This window comes from Cydia pomonella, chromosome 4 (genome assembly GCF_033807575.1).
Source record: "Cydia pomonella isolate Wapato2018A chromosome 4, ilCydPomo1, whole genome shotgun sequence".
NCBI lineage: Eukaryota > Metazoa > Arthropoda > Insecta > Lepidoptera > Tortricidae > Cydia > Cydia pomonella.
The window spans coordinates 8,951,386-8,978,569 of NC_084706.1; the positions used below are offsets into that span (position 1 = coordinate 8,951,386).

The 27,184-nt window shown below is 40.5% G+C and overlaps 3 protein-coding genes across 3 annotated transcripts; 1 reads left to right on the forward strand and 2 right to left on the reverse strand.

Moving 5' to 3' along the window:
* Positions 1–471: 471 nt before the first annotated feature.
* On the reverse strand, positions 472–12,718 carry LOC133517013 (golgin subfamily A member 4-like). Its single transcript, XM_061850119.1, has 6 exons — positions 12,338–12,718; positions 10,600–10,973; positions 9,229–9,377; positions 7,679–9,125; positions 3,826–3,972; positions 472–1,367 (listed from the first exon to the last, which is right to left on the reverse strand). Exons 1-6 carry the CDS (start codon positions 12,369–12,371, stop codon positions 1,143–1,145), a joined length of 2,376 nt encoding a protein of 791 aa, XP_061706103.1. The 5' UTR covers positions 12,372–12,718; the 3' UTR covers positions 472–1,142.
* A 652-nt stretch (positions 12,719–13,370) lies between these two features.
* LOC133517011 (splicing factor 3A subunit 2) lies at positions 13,371–14,757 on the reverse strand. The gene is made up of 3 exons (XM_061850117.1): positions 14,469–14,757; positions 13,999–14,262; positions 13,371–13,778 (listed from the first exon to the last, which is right to left on the reverse strand). Exons 1-3 carry the CDS (start codon positions 14,620–14,622, stop codon positions 13,411–13,413), a joined length of 786 nt encoding a protein of 261 aa, XP_061706101.1. The 5' UTR covers positions 14,623–14,757; the 3' UTR covers positions 13,371–13,410.
* A 3,516-nt stretch (positions 14,758–18,273) lies between these two features.
* On the forward strand, positions 18,274–26,177 carry LOC133517012 (small ribosomal subunit protein eS10). The gene is made up of 4 exons (XM_061850118.1): positions 18,274–18,379; positions 18,568–18,780; positions 20,897–21,140; positions 26,113–26,177. The coding sequence occupies exons 2-4, from the start codon at positions 18,581–18,583 to the stop codon at positions 26,146–26,148; spliced, it is 480 nt and encodes a 159-aa protein (XP_061706102.1). The 5' UTR covers positions 18,274–18,379; positions 18,568–18,580; the 3' UTR covers positions 26,149–26,177.
* The last annotated feature ends 1,007 nt before the right edge of the window (positions 26,178–27,184 follow it).

Genomic DNA, 27,184 nt, shown 5'->3' on the forward strand with positions numbered 1-27,184 from the left:
TTTATCAACAACAAGAAAAACCAACTTTCCTCTCTTGTTGCACAAATAACTATTGCACGTCTGCTAAAAAATCCACTATGTTAGAAATGAAGGAAAAAATCACTGCCTCAACTGAGAGGGTCATCAAACTCGCGACTCCAGCCTACCTCTCGGCCAGCCAGTCAGTCAGTTTAGCCAGCCTTCTCTGAGACCACGGGGACAACGCCGTCCTCGAAACGTCGGAGGTAAACTTTTTAAGCGATTAAGTCCCGTTTGTATTAGTTAATAATGTGTAAGAATCGCGAAAGTTTAAATCAGTGTAATGTAAACATTTCCTTAGGACTGCTGGCAGTGGACATTATCGTCACATTCACATTCTGACTTTTGGACATCACGTGAAGGATTCAGTGAAATACCTTTCAAATCAAACAACGAGGAGGATTGCGTTAAGGTGATAGAGACTACAGATGGAGCCTTAAAAATCAACAGCCATTACGATTTCTCATAAATTTATTTTGCACACGCAAATTTTATGAGTACGAGACATAAGAATATTTAAATTTTGTTTTGTAATAAATTAACATACATACGAATCCCAACTCAACAATCATAGGAATATGATAATAATGGATTAGATTTTCAGATTTGTTAACAAACATTCTATTTAAATACAGATTTTTGGTATTTATATGACTATTAGGCAAACTTAATGTTTCCAAATATTATAACAACACACTATTTAATTTAACAGTCTTTACAAAATCCAAAACAAACACTAACGGAAATAACACAGGTGGATCTTATACTGAAAGCTGCCACAATCGGTTACAAAGAATCTCAGTGAAGGGACGTCAGTCGGGCAAAAAATACGCGTTTTTGCCATGGTTCCCCAGTCACATCAAAAGGCTTATTAAATAGTACCTTTTTTAGTATGAAGTTTATCATTTTTCTTAGAAGTACCTAGCATAGCATGAAACCTGCATACTATAGTCATCACCTGTATTCATATAGTCATCACGGTACTCCGGCAACTTAGTACAAAATTCAAATTACAATCATGCATGTTTCTCGATTGAGGATAGAATGGTACTTATGGTATCTAATAGTTTATACGGTACGACCGTTTGGCGAAGTTACAGAGATCGTACTGTATACGACATAAGTCAGTGGTTGCGTTCCCTAAGGGGGCTTATAACAGCGGGCAAGTTTTCTTTGCCAATTTTATGTGTTTTGCGCATGACAGAGGGGGATTTGGGTGCGACGTGGGCTTCGGCGTCCTTCTTCAGCTTGTCGATGAGCGAGGACTGTTTCGCCGCGGTCATGGTCAACTCCTCGTTCTCCTGGCGCAGCAGGGAGAGCTCCACTACAAGCGACTGTTGGTCTTGTATCTGTGTACAAAAATACCGTTAGTGGAATTTTTAAAAATGTAGATATTGTAGCTATAAATTTGTCTTGTGTAACTATATCCTAGCGAGCGATAAGCGTCTCAGTTTTAGCTTGGGGAAAAATGCTTCGTATGTTCGGCCGTTCTTGTCTACTGGTCAGATTTTTCAACCAATTCTCGTGACAGTTCGGGAGGTCTACAGCTAAGTGTCATTAGTGCTCGGCGGCCGCGGCGGCCAGCAGCGCGCGCCGCCTGCTCCGTGGCCAGCGTGCACAGCGCGCGCTCCACCTGCGAGTGACATACCTGCGCCTGCAGCCGGCGGTTGTCGGCGTCCAGCCGCGCCAGCTCGGCGGCCGCGGCGGCCAGCAGCGCGCGCCGCCTGCTCCGTGGCCAGCGTGCACAGCGCGCGCTCCACCTGCGAGTGACATACCTGCGCCTGCAGCCGGCGGTTGTCGGCGTCCAGCCGCGCCAGCTCGGCGGCCGCGGCGGCCAGCAGCGCGCGCCGCCTGCTCCGTGGCCAGCGTGCACAGCGCGCGCTCCACCTGCGAGTGACATACCTGCGCCTGCAGCCGGCGGTTGTCGGCGTCCAGCCGCGCCAGCTCGGCGGCCGCGGCGGCCAGCAGCGCGCGCCGCCTGCTCCGTGGCCAGCGTGCACAGCGCGCGCTCCACCTGCGAGTGACATACCTGCGCCTGCAGCCGCCGGTTGTCGGCGTCCAGCCGCGCCAGCTCGGCGGCCGCGGCGGCCAGCAGCGCGCGCCGCCTGCTCCGTGGCCAGCGTGCACAGCGCGCGCTCCACCTGCGAGTGACATACCTGCGCCTGCAGCCGGCGGTTGTCGGCGTCCAGCCGCGCCAGCTCGGCGGCCGCGGCGGCCAGCAGCGCGCGCCGCCTGCTCCGTGGCCAGCGTGCACAGCGCGCGCTCCACCTGCGAGTGACATACCTGCGCCTGCAGCCGGCGGTTGTCGGCGTCCAGCCGCGCCAGCTCGGCGGCCGCGGCGGCCAGCAGCGCGCGCCGCCTGCTCCGTGGCCAGCGTGCACAGCGCGCGCTCCACCTGCGAGTGACATACCTGCGCCTGCAGCCGGCGGTTGTCGGCGTCCAGCCGCGCCAGCTCGGCGGCCGCGGCGGCCAGCAGCGCGCGCCGCCTGCTCCGTGGCCAGCGTGCACAGCGCGCGCTCCACCTGCGAGTGACATACCTGCGCCTGCAGCCGGCGGTTGTCGGCGTCCAGCCGCGCCAGCTCGGCGGCCGCGGCGGCCAGCAGCGCGCGCCGCCTGCTCCGTGGCCAGCGTGCACAGCGCGCGCTCCACCTGCGAGTGACATACCTGCGCCTGCAGCCGGCGGTTGTCGGCGTCCAGCCGCGCCAGCTCGGCGGCCGCGGCGGCCAGCAGCGCGCGCCGCCTGCTCCGTGGCCAGCGTGCACAGCGCGCGCTCCACCTGCGAGTGACATACCTGCGCCTGCAGCCGCCGGTTGTCGGCGTCCAGCCGCGCCAGCTCGGCGGCCGCGGCGGCCAGCAGCGCGCGCCGCCTGCTCCGTGGCCAGCGTGCACAGCGCGCGCTCCACCTGCGAGTGACATACCTGCGCCTGCAGCCGGCGGTTGTCGGCGTCCAGCCGCGCCAGCTCGGCGGCCGCGGCGGCCAGCAGCGCGCGCCGCCTGCTCCGTGGCCAGCGTGCACAGCGCGCGCTCCACCTGCGAGTGACATACCTGCGCCTGCAGCCGGCGGTTGTCGGCGTCCAGCCGCGCCAGCTCGGCGGCCGCGGCGGCCAGCAGCGCGCGCCGCCTGCTCCGTGGCCAGCGTGCACAGCGCGCGCTCCACCTGCGAGTGACATACCTGCGCCTGCAGCCGCCGGTTGTCGGCGTCCAGCCGCGCCAGCTCGGCGGCCGCGGCGGCCAGCAGCGCGCGCCGCCTGCTCCGTGGCCAGCGTGCACAGCGCGCGCTCCACCTGCGAGTGACATACCTGCGCCTGCAGCCGGCGGTTGTCGGCGTCCAGCCGCGCCAGCTCGGCGGCCGCGGCGGCCAGCAGCGCGCGCCGCCTGCTCCGTGGCCAGCGTGCACAGCGCGCGCTCCACCTGCGAGTGACATACCTGCGCCTGCAGCCGGCGGTTGTCGGCGTCCAGCCGCGCCAGCTCGGCGGCCGCGGCGGCCAGCAGCGCGCGCCGCCTGCTCCGTGGCCAGCGTGCACAGCGCGCGCTCCACCTGCGAGTGACATACCTGCGCCTGCAGCCGGCGGTTGTCGGCGTCCAGCCGCGCCAGCTCGGCGGCCGCGGCGGCCAGCAGCGCGCGCCGCCTGCTCCGTGGCCAGCGTGCACAGCGCGCGCTCCACCTGCGAGTGACATACCTGCGCCTGCAGCCGGCGGTTGTCGGCGTCCAGCCGCGCCAGCTCGGCGGCCGCGGCGGCCAGCAGCGCGCGCCGCCTGCTCCGTGGCCAGCGTGCACAGCGCGCGCTCCACCTGCGAGTGACATACCTGCGCCTGCAGCCGGCGGTTGTCGGCGTCCAGCCGCGCCAGCTCGGCGGCCGCGGCGGCCAGCAGCGCGCGCGCCGCCTCGGCGCCGGCCGCCGCGGCCGCTGCCTGCTCCGTGGCCAGCGTGCACAGAGCGTGCTTCTTCTCCACCTGCGAGTACGACCACGATACGTTACTCTCATGAATACTTCGTTATGTAAGTTTGACCTTGATTCTTCAAAAACAATGAGAAAATCGCATTTTATCCACATGGGCAAAGTAATCAGATGCAGATTTTGAGTTGTTTCCTTGTGTTAGCTGGTAGAACTGACTTTTATAATGATGATTACATTTTTATTACGTTCATTTGGATTTGATTTGGATAGTTTCTTTTTGTATTTCATAGTTAGTATTTTCCTTGCGTTGGTGCTGTGAAACATTTTGTGTTTCACTCGGAGGCAAAGTCCGTTTCATCCTCGTGCCTTGAAACCCTCGCAACGCTCAAGATTCCACGTCTCTAACCGTCACGATTATACTATCCTCAAACCAAATAGACGACTGGGATCGTAAAACCATTAGCATCGTATTGTCTCTTTCGCACCCGCACGCCCTTATGCAGCGTGCCTGTTATCAGCCGGGCCGCATAGTGAAGGTAGAAAGCACACGGTACAAGGCATGTCGATAAGATAATATGCAAAAATGAAAACAAAGTAAGTAATGCATACAATATTTTATATTACGAAATAAATACTTTTAAGACTACAATTAGGTACTTTAGAACTAAAACATAGTAAGATTTAATATAAGTAAGATATAAGTGGACGGATATAGTATAATTGATACTATAGTAGATAATATAGTAGATAATAGAACACATTGATAATATAGTAGGTAAAGCTTCCAGGTCACTTGGTTTTATAATGCGTAGTTCAGTTTGTTTTACCCATCCTAAAACTCTTGAAAACCTTGTATTGCGCTTACGTGAGAAGCAAACTAGAATACGCATCTCAAATATGGAATCCTCAGTATCAAATTTATGTTGATAGGGTTGAGAGATTACAGTCAAAATTTATAAAATTTCTTTGTTATAAAATGCGAGTCAACTATAGTTCTATCGACTATCTCAAGCTGTGTAAGAAACATCATTTGATCCTACTTGTTAAGCGCCGTGAAATTGCAGATATAGTGTACTTAGGGTCGGTTGCACCAAACCGTCTGTCACCGTTAAAGCGTTCGCTAAATTTTATTGTATGGGAAGTTTCATAGATCTCTGTTACGTGACGTTGATCAGTCTGTTAACTGTGTTTGGTGCAACTGGCACTTAGTCAATATTATTAAAGGTAATGTAGATTGTCCAAATTTGCTTAATAAGATCTCTTTTAATATTCTAGGAAGCTAAGGCATTTTCGTCCCATTAGTAATTACCAAGCTACTACTAGGTATAGGAAAAACAGTTTCATATGCAGGGCAGGCATGAGTTTAAATAAAGTTTCTATAAATTGTGATATCGACATATATAATGATAGCATAGCAGTAATAAAAAATAAATTAATTAGACACTTCTTGGGTGACAATAATTCTGGCGCAGGTCAAGGCTCGGTGCATTATTGAATATGTACATGTACTCACAGGATTTAACTACTTTTTCTTTTTTTAATTTATTTTTTGTAATAATGAATCATATATATAGACCTGTTCTTATGCTGTAGGAACTTGTATGTGTAAATTAAGATGGGCAAAAACTTTTTATAATTTATTGTATTTCTATAAGTGAGAACCTGTAATTGGCTCTGTAATTCTATTGGAAGTTCTAGATATATATAGCGCTGTTGGTTTTCCATATACTAAAATAAAATAAAATAAAAAATAAAATACTAAAATCGGCGTACCCTAATGACTGTGTCATTGTGTTATTATATGTAAAATAATAAGTGTGATAGTCTAATGACCTACGGTATCAGCACGATACTGAGAATAACTTAAACTAATAAAAACATATAAATAAATTACACTATTATGCAATGAAAATATAATCAATCTTATCGACATTTAATTAAATCCAGTATTGACATGCCGCCATCCCTACGGCCGCCGGCGTTTATTGGCTCAGTCGTCCGTTTGGTTTGAGGATACTATAATTTAACGGCAAGTTCTAATGTTAATTTAAGTAGTATTTGTAAAATCATTTCTAAGCGTAGGCAACCCTAGCGACGGCTAGCGTTGTGACGCTGCGCGCGGCAGCGAACGTAAAAAACATGGAAGACTAACGTCAAACAAAATATCAGCGTAAAAGTGGCCCCACTATTAAAACACGCAGTACTCATAACGGACCAATTGCAACTCGGGTCTTGTTTTCTTCGACGTAACTTCGTTTGACCATTATTAGTCAATTTAAACCACCCAAACTACGATTGGTGCATTATAAAATAAGGCGCTGTGATTGGCTGTAGCGTTGACACTTGAAAATACATGACAATGGAAACCAACTCGAAGTAGACGGTTTCATGCGATATAGAACGTTTTAAATGCAATATTTTTGTATGATAATTTATTATTTTATTTTAAAGTGTATTAATATACAGGCTTGTTATTTGTTCGTTTGTCGCACGTGTTTAAAGGCATTTAGGCCTCCGAACCAATTAATACATTGTATCGTTCATCTTATAGGGCACCTGTGATATTTAGTTTATAAGTGGCACAGAAATATGTCTGATAGAAATTAATGTAAATTTGATAGGTCAAAATCGGAAAAAAACAGCTGGCATTTGGGATTTTTAAATTTTGCTCTGATCAAGATGAAAACCGATATCTGAGGATCCGAGAGGACCTTTATAACGAATTTTAGATCAAACATGAGAAAAAAAACGCCCGCCATCTTGGATTTGAATTTTAATCTTGATCAGAGCAAACATGCAGAAATCGTATTGAAAACGTCGTAGGAACAGTTTGTATGGGAAAATATCATTATTGTTTTTACTATTTTCCTCGCATTCTTTCCATATTTTTTCACCGTTCAAACCGTCCCTGGACCTAGAAATATTCTAATATCAAAATTAGCCAAATCGGTCCAGCCGTTCGCGAATATAACGAAAAGTTATAAATAGCAGCGAGATACCAGGACTTAGTAAAAATGTACACATAAAAAGCGCCACCTACAACGACGTTTCGTATTTACTATCACGAATCTAAATTATCAAAACTACAACCTGCACAAATTTAAAATGAAAGTTTCTTAATATCAACGATTGCTTAAAATGCATTACATCATCCCCATAGAAAATCTGTTTTGATCAAGAGAAATGAAAATAATATTATCCTAGCTAAACTATACGTGAATGGTAATCCCATATTTTTTCCAGTGTTTGTTGGAACGACTAGCACATCATTTATCCGCACAATAAGGCATATGTCTTTTATTAAAGATATAATTTTAATACTTCTTACTACGACTGTGACAATGGGCCGCCATTTGCGAACTAAATAGCTCATCGGCACAAAGTTGACGCCCCGCCCGCTTCGGCACAATATGTGTGGGGTCATTTTGCAGAGCTAGTTCGTCATCTATGTTTATTATCAATCGCTGGCGCGCGGTGCGGCACGTTGAAGGTCATTCCATTGTATTTTTATTAAAACGGTAGGTATTGGCGTTTTCTTTGAGAGATAAGTATCTGTTCGTAAGAACTATTATACGTATAATCTATGCTACAGTTAAAAGGTATTAATAAATGAACCAGATTTCATGTGTTAATGTTAAAAGATTTGAGTTTTGAAAGGGTCTTTCTTATATGACTCCAAACTGGAAATATAGGTTACCTAACAGACAGCTGCTGCGTCGTTAGTTCCCTTTTCTTGAACTTAACTTGTCTAGATTACTCACCTCATCTTGCAAAACTTTAATTTGAGATTTTGACTCCTTCTTTATCATCTCCACATCTTCAATAAGTTCACTCTGAATAGTGCCGAGTTCACGATATGCCTCCTTTTCGACGTTTTGCAAACTCTCGATAAGCGTAACGTTGTGCTCCATTATACGCGTGTGTTCCTTTGCTAACGCCGCTTTCGACTTGAGAATATTTACCAAAGCTTCCTTGTATTCGTTGCATTCTAGGAGAGCGTTATTTAAAGAGTTTTTGTACGTACTAAGTTCATTTTCAAGAGCCTCTTTGTCATTAGTTAAGGATTTTACTTTCTCCTCCAAATGTTCCAGTTCATTATCTGATTCTCGCAGCCGCATTGTGAGAACTTGGACAATATCTCTAGTTACAGATAGAGACATTTCAAACTGACGTTTCTCCTTGCTCGTCTTATCCACCTCTACTGTGAGTTTATTGATTTCATTTTCAAAATCTATGATTTTCTTCTTTGTTTCATCTTTCAATTCATTAGTCTCTTCAAAAATGCTTCCTTTTTCAGATTTTAAAATTTCAATTTCTCTGTGTAGGGCATCAAAGTCTCTTTGTAAACACTGATTTTTCTGTTCTGCTATGGTAATGCTATATTTGAGATCCTTGGTTTCTTTTTCTAGAGAGAATATTTTTTCTTGTTGATGAGTCCAGTGTTCTTGAATTGAGCGACTACGCTCTTCAAACTGAATTTCGCAAAGCCTAAGCTTTTCATGAGTAGCCTCATCAATCTGTTCAAGTTTAGCTTTCATCTCATTGTCCTTATGTGCCAGTTGTTGTTGTAAATCATTTAACAACTCATCCTTTTCTTTAGTCAACTGATTCTTAATGGACTCAATGATAATGTTGTAATGTTCTCTAATGCTATCCTGTTCGGTTTTCGATCTACTTACAATAGCCTGCTTTTCTTCTTCAAATTTAGACTTTAGACTTTCAAGCTCAGCCTTGTACTCTCGCCGAATGCTTTCATTGGCTTCTAGAGCTAAGGCATGATGCCCCTTAACCATTTCCAGTCTACACCTAGTTTCTTCTAATACAGATTCCATATTACTCAGTTTCTCTTGAAGGTCCTGACACAAACTATCTCTGATTGTTATAACTTCTTCAAGAGAAGTCAATTCTACTTGTTTACTGCTCACTTCTAGTTCCAGTTTTTCACACAGAAGTTCAATTTCAGCAATTTTAAGTTCATATTTAGCAATCATTTCTAAGTCATCTTGAGCACTATTTTTACTAGCATTGTCTTTGGTTTCAGATCTTTCTCCAGTATCTTTCAAAGACATCTCTGATAGCTGTTGATTTAAACTGCCAGTAGCGTTAACATTATTGGTAGTTTCCTTCATTTGTTTTTGTAAATTAGCAATTTCATTTTTGAGTTCTTCAATTTGCTTGTTATATTCATTAATAGTATAGTCCTTGTTCCTGAAATTACACTAACAATTAATTAAGTCAAACTACATGGTGGTTTATTAAATCACTAATCATTATCAATAAACCAATACATTACATATACCTAAATCAGTACCTTATTTCAGCATCCTGGGCTTTGATAATATCTTCAGTGGCTACCTTACAGCTTTGAATTTTGTTGCCACTTTGTTTTTGGCCTGTTTGCGCTGGTTTTTTGAGGCTAGACGGGGCCTTGATTATTTTCTTATTTGTAACTGGTTTGGGCTGTAAGAAATTTATTTATTTTATTGTATCATTTAACTGAGGTGTGCCAATAAAGAGTATTCTATCTATCAATTATTAAGAGTATTTAATTACAAATCAACTACTGTACATATATTCTCATCCCACTACTAGCCAGAGCTGGGCACCGATAATCAAAAAGTTAACTTCGTTAATCCGTTAAATAAAAAGTTAACTTCGTTGAACATTACTTATCAAAAGTTTTAACGGAAGTTAATCGTTTACTCGAAATCGTAAATATACGCAATGGGAAATAAAACTAGTAGAAATAATCATAAATTTTGATTTTTATTGAAGTCTAATCTACTAATTAACATGGTAATCAATGACGATTACCGGACTTACGGAAAGTCAACAAGTCCATTACAGGTTTTAAAAGTTAATCTGTTACTCGAAAACTTAACTTCGTAAATTAACGGATTAACGGACTTCTGCCCAGCTATGCTACTAGCACAGGAATCAAAATAATCTCTAGATTCATTTCAATGATAAAAGTATTAATTTGTATTTTTATAACAAAATTTTACAAAAAAAATATATTATGTAATTTAAAGAAATACATACATAAATACTTACATACTTTTTTTTTAATACTATCACACTAAAAAAAATAGTAGCTACAGGGATATTTTTTTTCACCTTTCACCAGTGGTAACCGAGAGGAGAAATCCCAGTTGTTATCACCAAAGTGATTTGATGGCATAGTATGAATTTTCTGAAATCATTTTTACGCTTCACACCCTAATCTGTTAAACAAAAGACTTTATTTCTTTTATGGAGAGGCGTCTTAGGCGCGCACAAAGCAACCATGTATTTAAAAAGCAACTATCATGATAGTATTAAGGTTCAAATTTATGTAGTTCATTCTGAGATAACGAGTTTGGGTAATATAGGAGGATCGATCGCTTGTGTGTGGCCTGTCCAATAACAGAATGAGCTGTTACATGAATATGAATTTGAACTAAGTAAATTAGGATGGTAAAATTTCTTTTTAAACTAATTTGTTCCCTTTCAGTCAGTAGCGGTAGCATTGGTAACTGCTGCACGAAAGAAACAAAGGCTGCCCTAGCCAAAAAAAAACAATTCATATAATTTGTACTATAATTACTGGGTTTTTGTCTAAGTTCCCAGTGGTAAAAGGTTAAAAATAATTCTCAGCTGTTACCAACTAACAATAGCCTGAAATCTATTATTATTAACTTACAGTAAGAAAAGATTTGATGCTGGGAATCGAGCTGCACTGGGACTGCACATCGCTGCTGGTTGTTGCCTTTGCTGGTGTTACAAACTTCAACTTGCTCACAACTGCTGGTGCCTTCACAGTTGGCTTCAGTTTCTCAGACTCTGTCTGTTTTATTGGCTTTACTTTCGCAGGCTCAGGCTGTTTTTTTAGCTTTAATTTCTCAAGGTCTAATTGATTTGTTGGCTTCACTTTCTCAGACTCTGGGTGATTTGTTGGTTTTACTTTCTCTGCCTCTGGCGGATTTGTTGGCTTCACTTTTTCGGACTCTGGCTGTTTCATTGGCTTTAATTTCTCCAGCTCTAGCTGCTTCGTTTCTTTTGTTTGATTTTTGAGAGCTGGATAAGAATGGGAAGTATTAAGCAGTGAATATACCTCTAGTTTATTTATTTATTAGTTTACCTACCATACTTGTACTCTCATTTGTTCCTATCCCATCAGACTGAGCCAAGAACTGATTGGAAAAATTATATAGTGTTCCTGCTAAGCACAGGGGGACACTGGAAGAAGAGCCAGTTAGGAACAAATGGGAATGAACAGATTCCCAGTTGTTCTCACTGAGACAAGTGGGAATGAGTTCAGACTCACTTTATTCGAGCATGGAACAATGAAAATAGACTTGACCATATCATTATCATTTTGATAAAACAATCTTTTTAGCTAATTGAGGTAAATATTATTAATTTGGAGTGCCCAATAAAGATTTATACTTGTATGAAATTAATGATTGTGTGTATCTGGTGCGATTTTCACCCCAGGAGGCTGAAATTTTTTAATGTGTTAGAATAAAAGAATGTCAATATGAAGATTACATCTTTACAGTACATATGGTGCTACTTTAGCGCACTAGTGTGCAAATAAGCATATTACGTTAATGTGTCAAACATTTAAAGGGCCATATGTACAGTAAAACGTTGTACGATACATGTGCGAATAGATAATTTGCAACTCGTGTCGATTTAAAACACTCCCTTCGGTCGTGTTTTAATTTATCGCCACTCGTTTCGAATTTCCTATTTTTCGCACTTTTATCGTAATGTACTATTGTGACATTGAAATAAAATATATGTATCAAAATCATTACAACATAAACATAATGTAGAAAACGAAATACAAGCGAAAATCTCTGTTACCTCTTTGAAAAATAGAGATTGAACTTGAAATTGACAACTATTTATGCTTAATCCTCATGCCAATTCAGTTATAAATGAACTAGATCAATTAAACTCCTTAGCTAAGTGAATAATGTAAGTAATTAATGTGGAAATTCAAATATGTAATGTACCGGTTTGTTCCTAATGTACCTATCCGAAAACTTCACAATTGGAAACAAGAGAAGTATTAATTAACTTATCATCTTAACATGAAATACTATATATAAAATTATAAATAACAAGAAATATTACATTTAACTTATTGAGATAAAGCGATAAGTACATACAAAAAAATTATAGGCTACTATATTTTTTTTGTATGTATCGCTAGAGCGTTAATAGTAATGCAAAATAATACGTATTATTTTTAATAAAGGGATGAGCACAATAATACAATACAATTTAATTTTTACTTCAATTAGATGGATTGATTGAAAAGGTACTTAATTGAATTCATGAAACGCTTTGATGAAAGAAACAATGTAAACATTTTTCTTTAAAAAAAGTAACTATTTTATATATAATATAAAATTATAAATGATACTTACACAATGGTTCAAATCTTTTGGCTTTGGAGAACATTATTGTTAATATAAATCCACTCAAATAAATAAAAAATAGCTCTATGAAATGTAATAACAAGTCTCAAAAGTACACAATTCAATACTCAACGGCTTGCAATGCAACGCTCCGTCCGTCCGTTGAGCGAACGCGCGCCAAATAATTACAGTACAGCAGGACAGTAAGAACACCGATTATTATTATTCTCGCAGAAACCGTTAAATCACGTTCCGTTACATGGTTGCTACGCTCCGTATTGCGTTTCGTTTTTTTTTTTATAATTTCAGTATAACCAAATTCAATAGTAGTATAAGTTATAAACGTGAAAAAGTGTTACATTTATTCCTTAGAGGACTAATTCACTAACATATCATAAATATCTGTGTATGTATATGTAGTTTGATACTATACTCTGGCAAACATAACTCGACGGTCAGTAAGCACCAAGAAAACTATACTCATCTCTTTCTTTTGGGTGCTTTGGTGATTTTCTCTATGTATGAAATGAAACAGTCCAGGGGCCAAACTATATATGTATATATATTATAGTCAGCTGCAGAGAAAAATTATCCCCCCTGCATAGAAGTTTGTATCCAAAGATACTAAGCGAATAGTATTGCTGACTGTACGTGTAACAAGCTCTTTAGCCAGTCTGAGCCCAGGCATTTATATTCAATATCTTATACCAGCGATATAAAAATCAAATGGTACTGACATCATATGATGTCACGGATGAGACATGTTTGGAGATATTTCTTAAAGTCAATCAAGGTAAACAGGGATAAAAATCGGGAATGACAGGAACCTGATAATATCTTAAAAACTACTTACACAAATATTGCATAATAATATTTGATATAGTAATTTTTCAGAAATCATCAAGAAAGAAAATTGTCTTTTCCTGTTTTTTATCCCCATTTACCCTGTTGACGATAGTTCCTACATATGTGACGGATTTGCAATAGTTTGTTGTATTTATAATTTTTTTAATGTTCATGTGAAATAAATAAGTTCTTAATATGATATTCAAAATATTTATTGCAAGCAGAATATACGTATTTTACATGGAAGGTGGTGGTGGTGGTACCGGTAATAGCGGTGGAGGCGGAGGCACTCCCATCATTGGTGCTCCCGGTGGAGGGGGCAGACGCATCCCATGACTCTCCCACATCTTAGGAGGAGGTGGTGGCATGCGTAAAGCTTCCATCTTGAATGCAAATTGCAAAAAGAATTGCTTGGTGTCTTTGTTCCAGTGGGTCCAGAACTTGGAGTCATGCTTTTCCACTTCTCGGCTGGGAACCTTGAAAGCGATGGTCTCATAGGGCTCAGCTGCAAACAGTAAGTATTGCCACCTGCGGTCTGGAGGTTCAATTTTTTGCTCATAGGCTGACATGAAGCGATGTCTAGGTTGAACACCTTCAGCAATCTCTGGAATAGAAATATAAGGTTTAATTAGCAGGGTGTTAGTTATTTAATTTTTGCAAACTCTATTCATATCTTTCTAATCTATATATCTAATTATGTGTTGATTGAACACTTCCTATAAATTCAATGCACTTAAAATACTAAAATAGACCTATTCAAGCAGAAAACATTAATATATGAATAAAATTAGTTCAAAACATTTCACTGATAGTTTTATACATACCAGGGTAATCCACTTGGAACAACAAGCTCTGCTGGCCATTTTCTGGATCTTTCTGCTTGGTCACCCTGTAGCCAGGCCGCCCAATCTTCACAAACTTTTTTGGTTCAATCCTGGGCTTCTCCGGTGCCAGCTGCTGAGGCGCTTCTTTGGCCTCTTTGGCTGCTCTCCGGGCTAAATTTGCCTGATGCTTTTTGCCTTGCGTATGAGCTAAATAACTCCCCTCATTGTTGTGCAGGGTCAGACAAAGTTTGCATTCATATGATCCTGTATACAAAAGTAAAATAAATTTACTTATTCAAGTGGACTACGTTGACTATGACTAACTAGTTAAATTTCAGTGGGCCTAGAATAAAATTAATCTTCTGAAGCATATTTACAACCGGTACTTCATGATGAGACAGTTTTATTGCTCGGTTAAATGTAATAGAAAGATATAACAGTTGATAGCAAAAATAATTGTCATTTGTTACCTAAGTGATTTTTCATAAAATAGGGATCTTTATTTAAATCGATAGTCTCTAAGGCAAGCTGCCTGAGTCTCTCGCGTCGGTCCCTGTTGCTTTCGGACCATGATGCTACGCCTCCACCACCAGTTTTTCCGCCAGGTCTATTTTGGAAATCCATTTTGGCTTCAGACTAAACTCGCTAGTTGTATTGTATACGCACTACGATATTATCTTTAATACTTCGTAGATAAAATTAATAAGCGAACAGAGCTACGCGATACGCAATGCAGATTGACTTGACAATGACACTGACACTTGAGTTGACAGCTCAAACAGTGCCATAGACAACAAGAGGATTGAGGTACATAAAATGTGGCTGGGTGTGTGAGGCTCACGGACTTAGGTGAGCCTACGGCAGGGGGGCGACACTTAGAAATGTAGTTAACATTAGTAAAGATGGCGGCGATTTCTATTAATGGGATCCGACAACCTAATTTTGAGTAAAGTTGCCTTCCGATTGTACAAACTACATCACTAGATGTCACTATAAAATTAAGAAGGTTGCATATACCTCGTATGTCAAGACCTATCTTTATTCATAATGTTGTTTATTTATTTATTTATATCATATCAGAAATACATTTTTATACTGTATCTATAGTTTTCCCTGATATACGATAACCGATTCTGTGTGCCTTTGGGCAAAGGCCTCTCCCAATCTTCTCCACTCTTCCTTATTTTGCACTAATCTGGTCCATGTTTTAGTCCTTCCAGCCATGTCTTCTATTTCATCGGACCATCTTTTAAATTGCCTACCTCTGTTTCTTTTATGTCCTCTAGGATGCCATAGTGTTACAATTTTACTCCATTTATCTCCTCTTCTAATAGTATGTCCAGCCCACTTCCATTTCAGTTGTTTTGTTTTATATGTCACATCAGTAAATCCTGTTTTGTCTCTTAAATCCTTGTTACTTATTTTGTCAATTCTTCTTCTCTTTAAGATGCTTGTTTCCATGGCTCTCTGAGTTATGCTCAACCTTTTACATTGTGCTTTGGTGAGTACCCATGTTTGGCAGCCGTATGTGAAGATTGGTAGAATGCATGTATTGAAGAGTTTTCGTTTGATGTGCATACTTATTTGACTATTTTTCATGACCTCTTTAAGATACCAGTATCTCTTCCACACGTTTCCAATTCTTCTGTCTATTTTCTTTGTTGTTGAGTCATGGTTGGATTTTAGTTGACCTAAATATATATATTCTGTTACATACTCAATTGTGTTGTCATCTATTTTTATCTCTTTGGCCTTCATACTGTTAGTAGTCATTGCTTTGGTCTTCTGGAGATTCATAGAGAATCCGACTGCTTTACTAGCTGTATTTAGTTCTAGGAGCATTTGCTGTAACTCTCCTGCTGAACTCGCGAAGACCACTATATCGTCCGCGAATCTCAAATAGGTTAGTTTCTCGCCGTTTATATTTAAGCCATTATTTGACCAGTCAAATTTCCGAATTACTTCCTCTAAAACTGCTGTGAATAATTTGGGTGATAAAGGGTCGCCCTGTCTTACTCCTCTTTGTATATTTATGTCACATACTTCCTTTTCCAATATGATTCTTGCTATGATGCCAGTGTAGATATTCTTAATTATCCTTATGTACTTGTGCTCGACACCCTGATTTAGCAAAGCTTTCCAGATTTTTGAGTGGTCGAGTGAATCAAACGCCTTGCAATAGTCTACGAAGCAACAGCGATAATGAATGTTATATTCTTTGCATTTTTCTGCTATCTGTCTAGCTACGTGTATGTGATCCACTGTAGAGTAGTTGTTTCTAAAGCCTGCCTATTCTATCGGTTGATTTTCGTCTAAAGTTTTGGTAATACGGTTTAGAATAATTTTCGAAAATACTTTATACATATATGACATTAAGCTTATAGGCCTATAATTTCCTATGTCATTTCTGTTACCCTTTTTGTGTAATAGTTTAATTGAGGATACTGTCCATGATTTTGGTATCTTTTCTGTTTCCAGGATAATGTTGAAGATTTTAGTCAGGAGTGGTGTAATGATCTCTTTCTTCTAATGCTTTGTCTCTCTTTTGAGTGCTGATTGATTTTTCGACTTCGCTTTGCATAATCTACTACATGGATACTATCATGAAACTACTACAAGGAAAGGAGCAATGGATACCCAAACTAAAATTCTTTCGGCAAAGACAAAACTAAAAGACCAGACATTATAAGTACTGCCACAGATTACTATAGCGACTTATACTCAAAAAAAAATCATCAACTGAACAAATTGAATTACCTGACTCGGACAAAGTACCATCGATTATGGAAAGCGAAATCATAATGTTTGTTACCTAGGAACTATGGAAGGTGGAGGTAATTAATTTTAATTTAATTCCACACTCCATACTAGGAACTGTTGCTTACTGTCAAAAGAAAATGTAAACAGAGATATGATTGATATGAAATTAGAGTGCAGAGCAGAGCAGAGTAAAATCGGAGCAAGCATTAAACACGCACGAGTCAAATTCAAATAAGGAAATTAGAATCCCAATGGTTTCAATGTTACAAAACCTAGAGGTTTAAAATTTTAACAGTGTTCAAGGCAATGCCAGGAGGTTTAGATATTTTCGGAGGTGAGAAGAAAAAGGATGTTTCCTAAGCGTTCATGCAGCGAGGGAAATAAACGATTATACGGTATTTAATTTTGTTTACGACAAACATGTCCGATGACACTCTTGCAAGATTTGTGCAATTTGATTTCGCTAAGTAAGACGAGATAGAGTGCATCTATGGAGGTACGTGCGGAGACAAGACATACGCCCCACCGATGCCTGATATTCATTAGTACAAGAAGGACCCAAACCACGACATAATTACTCACGTGTTTATTTTAAAGAATATCTGGAGCGGATTGTTTACGGACCTAAGAGCGAGACGAAATTACCAGGAATTCTCCTAATGTGCACTTTACCTGTCCTTACTTAACCTCAGGAATATCTTGAATTCAAGTCCAGTTCGATGGTAAGGTCAAAGAAGAAACGCTCAGTTGAGAACTAGGCAAGTCAGTTATGCGCACATGAAAGAGTTCTAAGTCAGACTGAGCCACGAGTCACAGAAGACGAAGCTAATGCAACTTAGTACTCACAGATGAACATAGGTAAAAAAAAGAAGAACAATTCCAAACAGACTCAGAAGCTACAAACTTTCAACACCTAGTCTATTACTATCTTGTACACAAAATTGAACGCAATAAACATATACTTGCTTTACTATAAAGTATGTATTTTATTGTTTCCACTGTTAAAACTTTTCTACATAATATTAGGACTACTTGGGCGGCTAAAAGTTAATATTTTGTTTGATATCTTGTAAACAAAAAACTATCATAGTTACAAGATATCAAACAAAACCGAAACCGCCCAAGTAGATCTAATATTATGTAGTACGAAAGTACCTACAAATGCGGATGCATATGACGGTGTGCACACACACACATATACATAACTAGTTTCGGATACAAAATAGAGATAGCGCTTCGAAATTAGTTTCCTTAAAATGCTTCAAGTGGGCTCTCTTTTCCTATATACTTTACTCTTTGCTGCTAGCCTAGACTCCATCTTTAGGAATATTATATCTATGGCACACTTATAATGTTTACGAGTATAGCTAATTAGGATAATGTACATTTATACTTCCAAATTTATAATAATATCTTCTAAATTATTCATCAGTACCAAAGTAATTTACACCAAATATTGTTTTTTATATGCGCTGGATCCTATTGGAACAATATACTGCGTATCTATATTTCTTTTTGTTTTGGTAGAAGCATGCTTTATAAATCAATTTTCTAATGTCATCCAGATTGTATTTTTTCGATTATCTGTGAACTCTTTTCTGTTTGTCAAAGTTGGCGAAAGGTACAATTCCGGAATATAAATCCGATTTTATTTATTTAATCGATTAATAGTAATGAGTTGTATATTGTGAAACGAAATTTGATCCCCCTAATTGTGATGCTGCTCAGTGATTTTGTTATAAAACTGTAATATCCGTGAACCTGTTATCCGTGTTATAACCTCTAAATCCTGTCACCCTTGTTTTACAGGTAGGCCGTCAAGATGTTGATGCCAAAAACAAACCGTGTCGCGATCTATGAATATTTATTCAAAGAGGGTGTTATGGTAGCCAAGAAGGACTACCATGCCCCTAAACACCCTGATCTGGAGAAAATCCCTAATCTGCAAGTAATCAAGGCAATGCAGTCCCTCAAATCCAGAGGTTATGTGAAGGAACAGTTTGCGTGGAGGCACTTCTATTGGTAAGAAAGTAATACTAATCAAAATTATTGTTTTGAGGAAGCCTCCGTTTGTCTTCTTCTTTTTCTTTGTCGTATCCTCATGGCTGAGGGATGTGACGACTGTGGACACTCTTCACCAGTGCTCTTCAAGCCGCTCTATCTAGCTATCTATGGAGCACTCCGTGAAATTACTCTCCGGAAACCATTCCCGTTCAAACACAAGATGAAGATGTTATAAAGCCCATGCTAGGATAAGCTAAGTGAATCTTCCCCCAGTGAGTTTTGGCTTGTAATTTTTTTCGATGATGTGGCTTCAGTGAACGGAAATAAAACATGGAAGCATTCTGACCGCTCAATTATAGCCCGACGTAAACTACTCTAAGGTGGGCAGGGCTTAAAAATGACTCGATTGGCAACTTCAGTTCGACCAATATGACAGTCAGTGATAGATGGCTTAATTGGTTTATAAAAACAATGTTTTTATATAATTAAAAATATCTTCATGTGTTGTGAAGTGGTGCAGAATTTATTCTGATCATTCCAAGGATAGTAGGATCACATTTCACGTGTAAGTAAACTGATAACTTTAGTAAAATTTGGAATAAATATGATGACATTTTTTCAATATCGTTTTTATTCAATACCGTGCTAATTTAAAACCTAACTGCATACGACTTTCATACGTCTTTTTAGATTACGAGGATAGTAGGGATTATGTTATGTCAAATGAAGTAGACTATTTTATTAACTTATGTTTGCTTTAGATATTTTCCATATTGTAATAAATTCCTTCTTACAGATTTGTATTTTCCTTTTATCTTTCATGGGATAGAGCTATAAAAAACTACCTAGTAATTTAAAATTAATAATCAATTGTCATTTTGCATTGTAGTATTTGTTATACTTTTCAATCCGATTTGCACAAGATGGTATTCGCAGTGAACTATGAAAAAAAGCTGTCCAATTAGAGAGACATGAATTGATTGGATGCCTGGCAAGAGATCTAGAATATGTTTTATTGATTTCTAAGATGAATATTTCAACTTGTCAGATAAGGCCGGGTTTACACAACTTAATTAAGCCGCTGTTCGTTCAGTTTGTTATGGCCGCTCTGTGACAACCAATCCGTGAGATAACTATACCCGGTCTCCTATAGGTATGTAGTATATGTAGATATTTTTTCTTTAATTTAATTAATTGAAAGAGTGCAATTAATTTGTTTAACAAATACACACAATATCTAAAAATTTGGATCATTTGAATCCACCCTCTGCTGTCATTTAAATTTGGCTAAGAGTTTTTGTCAAATCTTTCTCCCGTTGTACATTTTCACTTGCAGTTGCCCAGAAATCTTTCCTCCGTCTTGCATTTAGACAATGCATGCAGATGTCACCATTTCTTAATTCGGAATATGTTAACATAACAATGAATTTACTTATGTTGGCTTAGTGTCTCATTTCATAACAACATTTTAACTAGTTATCTTTTAATCTGCGCAAAATTATTATACGTGGATTATTTGACTGGTTCCTCAAACTATTATGGCATAAAGTTATCCCTGTCCACGTCATATTCTAATCAAAATATGAACCGGGAACTCTTAGCTGCCAGTACGTAGAGCAAGAAGGTTATTAGCGGATTAATGTCGCTGATTGGTAGTTATTGACATTATATGCATTTCATTTACACTTAGTTATGTACATAAGTGTAATAGAGATGACTATTACTTCGTTTATCAGTTTTGATTACAGGTTCTGTAAACGTATCGTCTTATTTAAATGTAGGCGTTATTGTGTATGTGTGCTAATTGTCCCGAGAATTTGAACACTACCGTTCTCAAATGCGGGTTCCATGTTTTTCCATTCACTGACACGGGGGCTGATATTTTGCATACTTGCAACTAATATAAAGCCACATTATCAAAAAAAATTACAAGCCAAAACTTGCTGGGGGCTTCATTCAATTCACTTAGCTTATCCTGGCATGGCCTTTAGGAGTTCCTGTTTCTGTTACAAAAAAACATGCAATAAATTGCTTTTATACGGGACAGCAGTCGCGTGATTTACTAAACAAAATGCTCACTAGATGAATTTTGCCATGGTACAAACTTCTCAAAATATTAAAATGTAATTTCTAGGTACCTCACAAATGAGGGTATTGAGTACCTGCGGATATTCCTGCACCTGCCCCCTGAGATCGTGCCCGCCACGCTGAAGCGCTCGGTTCGCACGGAGACGGTGCGGCGCGGCGCCGTCGGGCGGCCAGACGCGCCGGCGCGTGCCGCCGAGGACCGCTCGGCCTACCGCCGCGCGCCGCCCGCAGCCGGCGCCGCCCACGACAAAAAAGCTGACGTGGGCCCTGGCTCCGCTGATGTCGAATTCGTAAGTTCCTTTTTAGGGTTCCGTAGCCAAATGGCAAAAAACAGAGCCCTTATAGATTCGTCATGTCCGTCTGTCTGTCCGTTTTTTACAGTTTTATAACCATTTGTGTGCCAGACACCACATTGCAGATACCTAGATATATGCTGTTCTCCCACTGCTGCTAGGAAGGAATATCGGTGCGTCTGCTAGTGTTCTGGTGCTTTAGGTACTCTCTCTTGATGGAACATTTTGTCTAAATTGGCTCTGCACTGCTCTAACATCTAACAAGGTGAGATCATTAGACAAGGATATGCTACAGTTGATCAGTATCGTCAACAAACATTTAGGCTCATAGAAAACATTCATTATTCCATTTTTAATTGGGCAATGCTGTGTCTTGGACTTTTGGATGCTTGCTGTGGTTCTAGAATCCACGGAGTCGCCATTATGTTATAATATTTTTTTTCAAAGTCAAAGTGTAAAAATAAAATACCATATGTCATGATTTATGCTGTTATATCGTTAATAAACACGTTATTTTGACTGCAATTAATTCCCTTCGGCCGCGTATGTAACCGGAGTTTTGTAACCAGTTACATAAAAAAAAAATGATCCTCATAGGATACTGGTATCCAAGTAATAGGATTTTTACCTTTACTTGATACCTGTATGATTGTTCGTAACTAGTATCCAGTAAGGAATAAATAATACTCTTATGAAACCATGAGTGATCCAGACCCATGCTTTACCTAGGACCTATACCATATTATTTTTTTTATAATTGAAGACATGGTGTGGAATAAGTGACGAATTTCGTGGTGAGAAAAGAGTGAAAAGTACCAGGGCAACGGAAAGTATTAGGAGTTAGTCTACTAATATAATGAACTAATCATTATATTTGAGTTGCAAAGTTATGCCAGTTTCACACGAGGGCAGAGCAGTGGGGCAGAATACACTCGCGTGCAAAAGTATTGCATCACTTTGCATTTTTTCAACTGCACCCAATATCTTTGTAATTCTAGAGCCGATTCTGAAAATTTTGGTATCAACTGAAAGCTTATAATCTAACGCATTAGAAAATTGGGAAATTTAATGAAATTTCAAATCTGAAGACTGAAAAAAATCAGAAACTGAAAGTAGCGACATAATGATCGAGAAATAAATTTAGGAAAGTTAAGAATAAAAGTCATTTATTTAATACAAAATAAATTATTATTATGAAATTAATACCTGGTGTTGCCACCCCTAGCCCTCCTCACACAAATCAAGCGGTTTTTCATAGACCTAATTAATTTTCTAATGAAATCTTGTGGAATAGCGTCCCACTCCTCCAGCAAGGCTCCCTTCAGCTCCTCAACATTGGCCGGGGCAGGATTCCGCTTCCGAATCCTCCTTTTCAGGTAGTCCCACACGTGTTCAATGGGGTTAAGGTCCGGGCTCATCGCTGGCCAGTCCATGGTGTCGATGCCCACTTCGAGAAGGTAGGCTGCGGTGGCCCTAGCGGTATGACACGGGGCATTATCCTGCATTAGGATGAACCCCTCATCAAAAATACAGGAACAACATGTTCCTCCAGGATGTCAGTAATGTATTTTGCAGCGGTCAATCCACCGCCACGGCCCCCGCCAGGCACGAAAACCAGCTCTGTTCGCGCGTCGTAGGAAACGCCGCCCCAGAACATCACGGATCCACCGTTCTTCTGGCCTTCTGTAGACTCTTCCTCTTCGGTCACATCCATTCAAACATATTCTGCACTCGTCCGAGAAGAGAACGGGGGTCCATTGCTCAATGGTCCAGTCCATATGATTTTCTGCAAACTCTCTTCGGGCTGTACGGTGTCGCGCCAGCAATCTGGGCCCCGTTTCAGGCCTCCTGGGTGTCAAGTTCGCTTTCTTGAGTCTTCTTCTTATTGTCCACTCACTGGCAGCCACTCCTCGTATCTCACGCAGACGCTGCTGGATGGCAGCGCTTGTCAGGTGTCGATCTCGGAGAGATGTTGTGACAATGAAGCGGTCGTCCCTCTCTGATGTACACTTTTTGCGGCCGCTTCTTGGTCTTGAAGTAAAGGATCCAGTCCGTTGGAACCTCTGGTAAACTCTGCAAACTGTAGATTGACTTAAATTCAGGTCTTCTTCACGGGAAAATATGCGGAGATGTGTACCGGTCAACTTTTGATAAGTGACTGATAAGAACCGTGTGAGTGATCTGTCGATACCCCCCGTCAGGGGGGTATGAGGGGCCGCTACCGCCTCACGGCTGCGGCGGCTGTCGCGGGTCGCTTCCCCACCGACTGGTGGGGTGGTCGAATGGCCGTCATTTTGGGGACGGTGTGGGTAGCTGGTGTCTGATAAGAACCCCTCCCCTACCCCCCGTTTAATAGGGGTCAAGGGTAGCGCAACTCGTGCGCGTGATAACGCGAAACCGCTCACAAATGGGAAAATGCCGCTAATTTGAAAAATACTGGGCCGTTTTCCATGTTTTTTAACTTTTCGTAAAGCTAAAACTTCAAGGGACATGATCCCATTAAAATAATTAATCGAAAATAACCGGTTTACAAAATTATTGGGTGCAGTTGAAAAAATGCAAAGTGATGCAATACTTTTGCACGCGAGTGTAGTAGGCAGCACAAGCTGCGACAGAACAGTACTATACTATTCTGTCTCAGTTTGTACGTTCAGGTTGTAGCAGTACCGTGCTGCCTACTGTTCTGCCCCACTGCTCTGCCCTCGTGTGAAACTGGCATTACTTGTAATAAAATATTATATTCTTCGATATTGCGTCTTCAAGAACCTCAACTTAATGCCGCAGACACGATATCACGTCCTCAGGAACTCGAACGTAATGCCGCGGACGCGATATCTCTACCTCAAGAGGTTGAACGTAATGCCTCGGTCGCGGATTCGCGTCTTACCTATTACGATTTATGAGCGGTTCTACAACTGTATACTATTCCTAAGTATTTTTTTAAATAAATAGATCTTTTTCACCTAGGTGTTTGAAAACGTCAGTTATATATAGAATGTTGAGTGCCATGATATCAAAAGAGGTTGATCATACCATACCTATCTATCTTTCAAGCAGTTACCTACGAGGAATATAAAGTACTTTCTCGTAATCATTAGTAAGTTTCCCTAGGTTGTAACTCGGTTACGTAAAAGGAAAAAAATATATCACTTGGATACCAGTATCCTATGAGGATAATTTTTTCTTCTTAGGTAACTGGTTACAAAACTCCGGTTACATACGCGGCCGAAGGGTATTAAATTTATCATAAATCTATACTATTATAATGCACACAAGTCACTGTCATACAGTAGCGGAAAAAATCTATTATTTTCTTTGGCGAAATCAAATCGCATGAATCTTTGCGGGTGGTATTTTCTTTTTACCTCCTCCACTCATCTAAACCTTCGGGCATTGGCATTGCCTTGAGCACTATTACAATTTTGAACCTCCAAGTTTTGTAATGTTACTATTTGAAACTACCTGAGTTTAATGCTTGCTCCATTTTTACTCTGCTACTACTTTAAAATTAATATAGGACAAATAAGCTCATATATCTGTTTACGACATTTATTTATTTCTGACTAACTGTAAACAACAGTTTCTTGGTAACAACATTATATATAAAGGTGTTGACAAACGAGGTATATGCAACCTTATTAATGTTGTATTCATGCCTTAAAATTATATCCATTTGTAGTTACATCTAGTGATGTAGTTTACATAATCGGAAGTCAACTTTGCGCTAAAGTAGGTTGTCTGGAATGGAATTATAGAAATCGCCACCATCTTTACTAACACGAGTTGCGAATTACCTATTCGCACGTGTATTATACAGCGTTTTACAGTGCATATGGGCCTTACAATTTTCTACATAGGCATGGAAAGTCCTTGTTCCCGCATAATATATTTACCAGAGAGGTGCTTAGTTACGAACGTATATTGCTACTTTCACGACCAGGGCAACTAAAGAACGTGCCATGTGTTGGAGCTTCCGTAGGCGCGCGGACTGCCGACAATGCCTACAGTAAACATAGATAAAAACCACATCAGCACATACAACCTTAGTAGAGAAAGTGTGTCGTAACATCTTAAGGATTTATAGAAATGACAACCGCTGGACTACACTGTACTTATGCATATAATAGTTAAATGCCTGGTAATGGATCAATCAACCGTCACTTATACAATAACAAAATGTTTGTGTGGCCAATGTTATCGTCGATATATATATAAGCACTAACTAACGTACTGACGTTAGTTAGTGCTTCTGGTCATTTTCCGCAAATCGACAACCATTAACTCTACCCACCCCAGCTCCTCCACGAAGCCTAACAATGTTTTCAGGTTGCTAACTGCCTCCTTTAGTGTGCACGGAGTCCCTAGCTTTCCGGTGCATGCGACACTAAACTCAAAATACACCAATCCTCAATAACTACCAATATTATAAACTATTCTCATAACGAATGAAACTCAAATGAGCTTGTTACCAAAATGAATCTTTCTCGATGTGCACTTTCTTCAATATGGGCCAATTCCAAATAGAGTGAAGCTTAGAAAAACCGGTACACAGAAGGCTCTTTTCCCAAAATACTCTAAATTTCAATCACAGAACACCCGTTTTCCATAATGATTGATACACAAAACGGCCTTTTCCCAAAATACACTAAAGCCGCCTGAGGATGTCTTTGTTTCTCACTTTAGAAGCAATTATTTCCGAAGAAATAATGTAGAAAAAATAATGTAGTTAGTTTTTGTAAAATGGGTATATTTTTACGGAACGAGTTTTGGACATTATCTTTTGCACAACTTGTAGCTCCATCTTATTTTTAGATGAACACTATGAAACCAATAATCCGCCAAAAATGTTGTTTTTGTAAACATCCCTTCAATTAAAAAACAGTTATTCTTAGTAGTAGTAGGGAGAGAACCTAAAAATACAAAGTAATTACCTTACCTTTGTTCTAATCAATTTTACCTTTTGTTACAGCGAGGAGGATTTGGCAGAGGCAGGCCTGCACCTTAAATAAGTTTAAATAAAAAAAATCCAATTTATTAAGTTATTTTTAATGAACTAACCTTTGCCTTAACTTGGTCGCTAACCCTTTAAACGCCTCGCATATTATATTATTTATATTATACAGTGTTTTTTAAACTCGTTAACTTTGGGGTAGAGATGAGTGTTGGAGGGTCTGCCATCTCGTGACCTGAATCGAAAGCGAAAACAATTGACGCTTCTAAGCAGGTGCAGGTGCTGCCGCCTACACTAAACGCTGGCTCTATTTCGCTAGCGGCCATGCGCGGCGGCGATGCAGCTGTCCCAATATACCTCCGTAAGGGCCCCTACTTGCAGGACCTTGGTATAATATTACAGATTGCCACGTATACCTATACGCTATGCGTACATTATTTTAGAGGCCGCGAAAGGGCAATTCTTGGATTAGTTTCAATTGAAGTAAATATGGGATAGTATTATTGGTATATTGCTGAAAACAGTTGCTGTTAAGAGGGAAGTATAGCACGTGACCGTCAAATACAAAAAAAGAAAACGTTTTTCCACTTCTAAATATTTTCCTTTCTCCATGAATTTTAGAAGTGAAACCTAGAATATATTATGCTGAAGCTATCGACATCAAAATCAAAAGTGATTTGTTAGTAGGATTTAGTTAGTGGAAAACATTTTCTCCCGAAATGGAATTTCATAGAAAAATTACCGTTATTTCGTTAGATTCATAAGGCTATTCTTCCCTCTTAATATGATAAGCTACAGAAAACTAAGGGATTCAGATAGAAGGTCATTGGCGCCGCCGGGGAGCCCCCTTAATAATGATTCGAGCTATGTAAGGTCGTTTATGATAAACCTATCTTACTATCTCACTTTATCCTATACCTTGAAATGATGTTGACCTGGTCGTGTAGACGCAGCCGGCGGCTATATTAATTGGCTGTTTGCGTTTTTCTGAGTTAAAGAGGGCTTCTCGAGCGCACATTTTACCCCTTCGGCCGCGTACGCAACCAGAGCTTCGTAACCAGATGCGATCGAAAACTATTTCTGCCTTGTA

Coding starts and splice junctions, on each gene's coding strand:
- LOC133517013 (XM_061850119.1), bottom strand. CDS start 12,371: ATGTTCTCCAAAGCCAAAAGATTTGAACCATTGT. Junction 9,378..10,599: donor GCATCAAATCTTTTCTTACT/GTAAGTTAATAA, acceptor AATTTCTTACAG/CCCAAACCAGTTACAAATAA. Junction 3,973..7,678: donor TTAAAGTTTTGCAAGATGAG/GTGAGTAATCTA, acceptor TCGTACTCGCAG/GTGGAGAAGAAGCACGCTCT.
- LOC133517011 (XM_061850117.1), bottom strand. CDS start 14,622: ATGGATTTCCAAAATAGACCTGGCGGAAAAACTGGTGGTGGAGGCGTA. Junction 14,263..14,468: donor TTTTATGAAAAATCACTTAG/GTAACAAATGAC, acceptor TTTTGTATACAG/GATCATATGAATGCAAACTT. Junction 13,779..13,998: donor GTTCCAAGTGGATTACCCTG/GTATGTATAAAA, acceptor TTTCTATTCCAG/AGATTGCTGAAGGTGTTCAA.
- LOC133517012 (XM_061850118.1), top strand. CDS start 18,581: ATGTTGATGCCAAAAACAAACCGTGTCGCGATCTATGAATATTTATTC. Junction 18,781..20,896: donor GCGTGGAGGCACTTCTATTG/GTAAGAAAGTAA, acceptor TGTAATTTCTAG/GTACCTCACAAATGAGGGTA. Junction 21,141..26,112: donor GCTCCGCTGATGTCGAATTC/GTAAGTTCCTTT, acceptor CTTTTGTTACAG/CGAGGAGGATTTGGCAGAGG.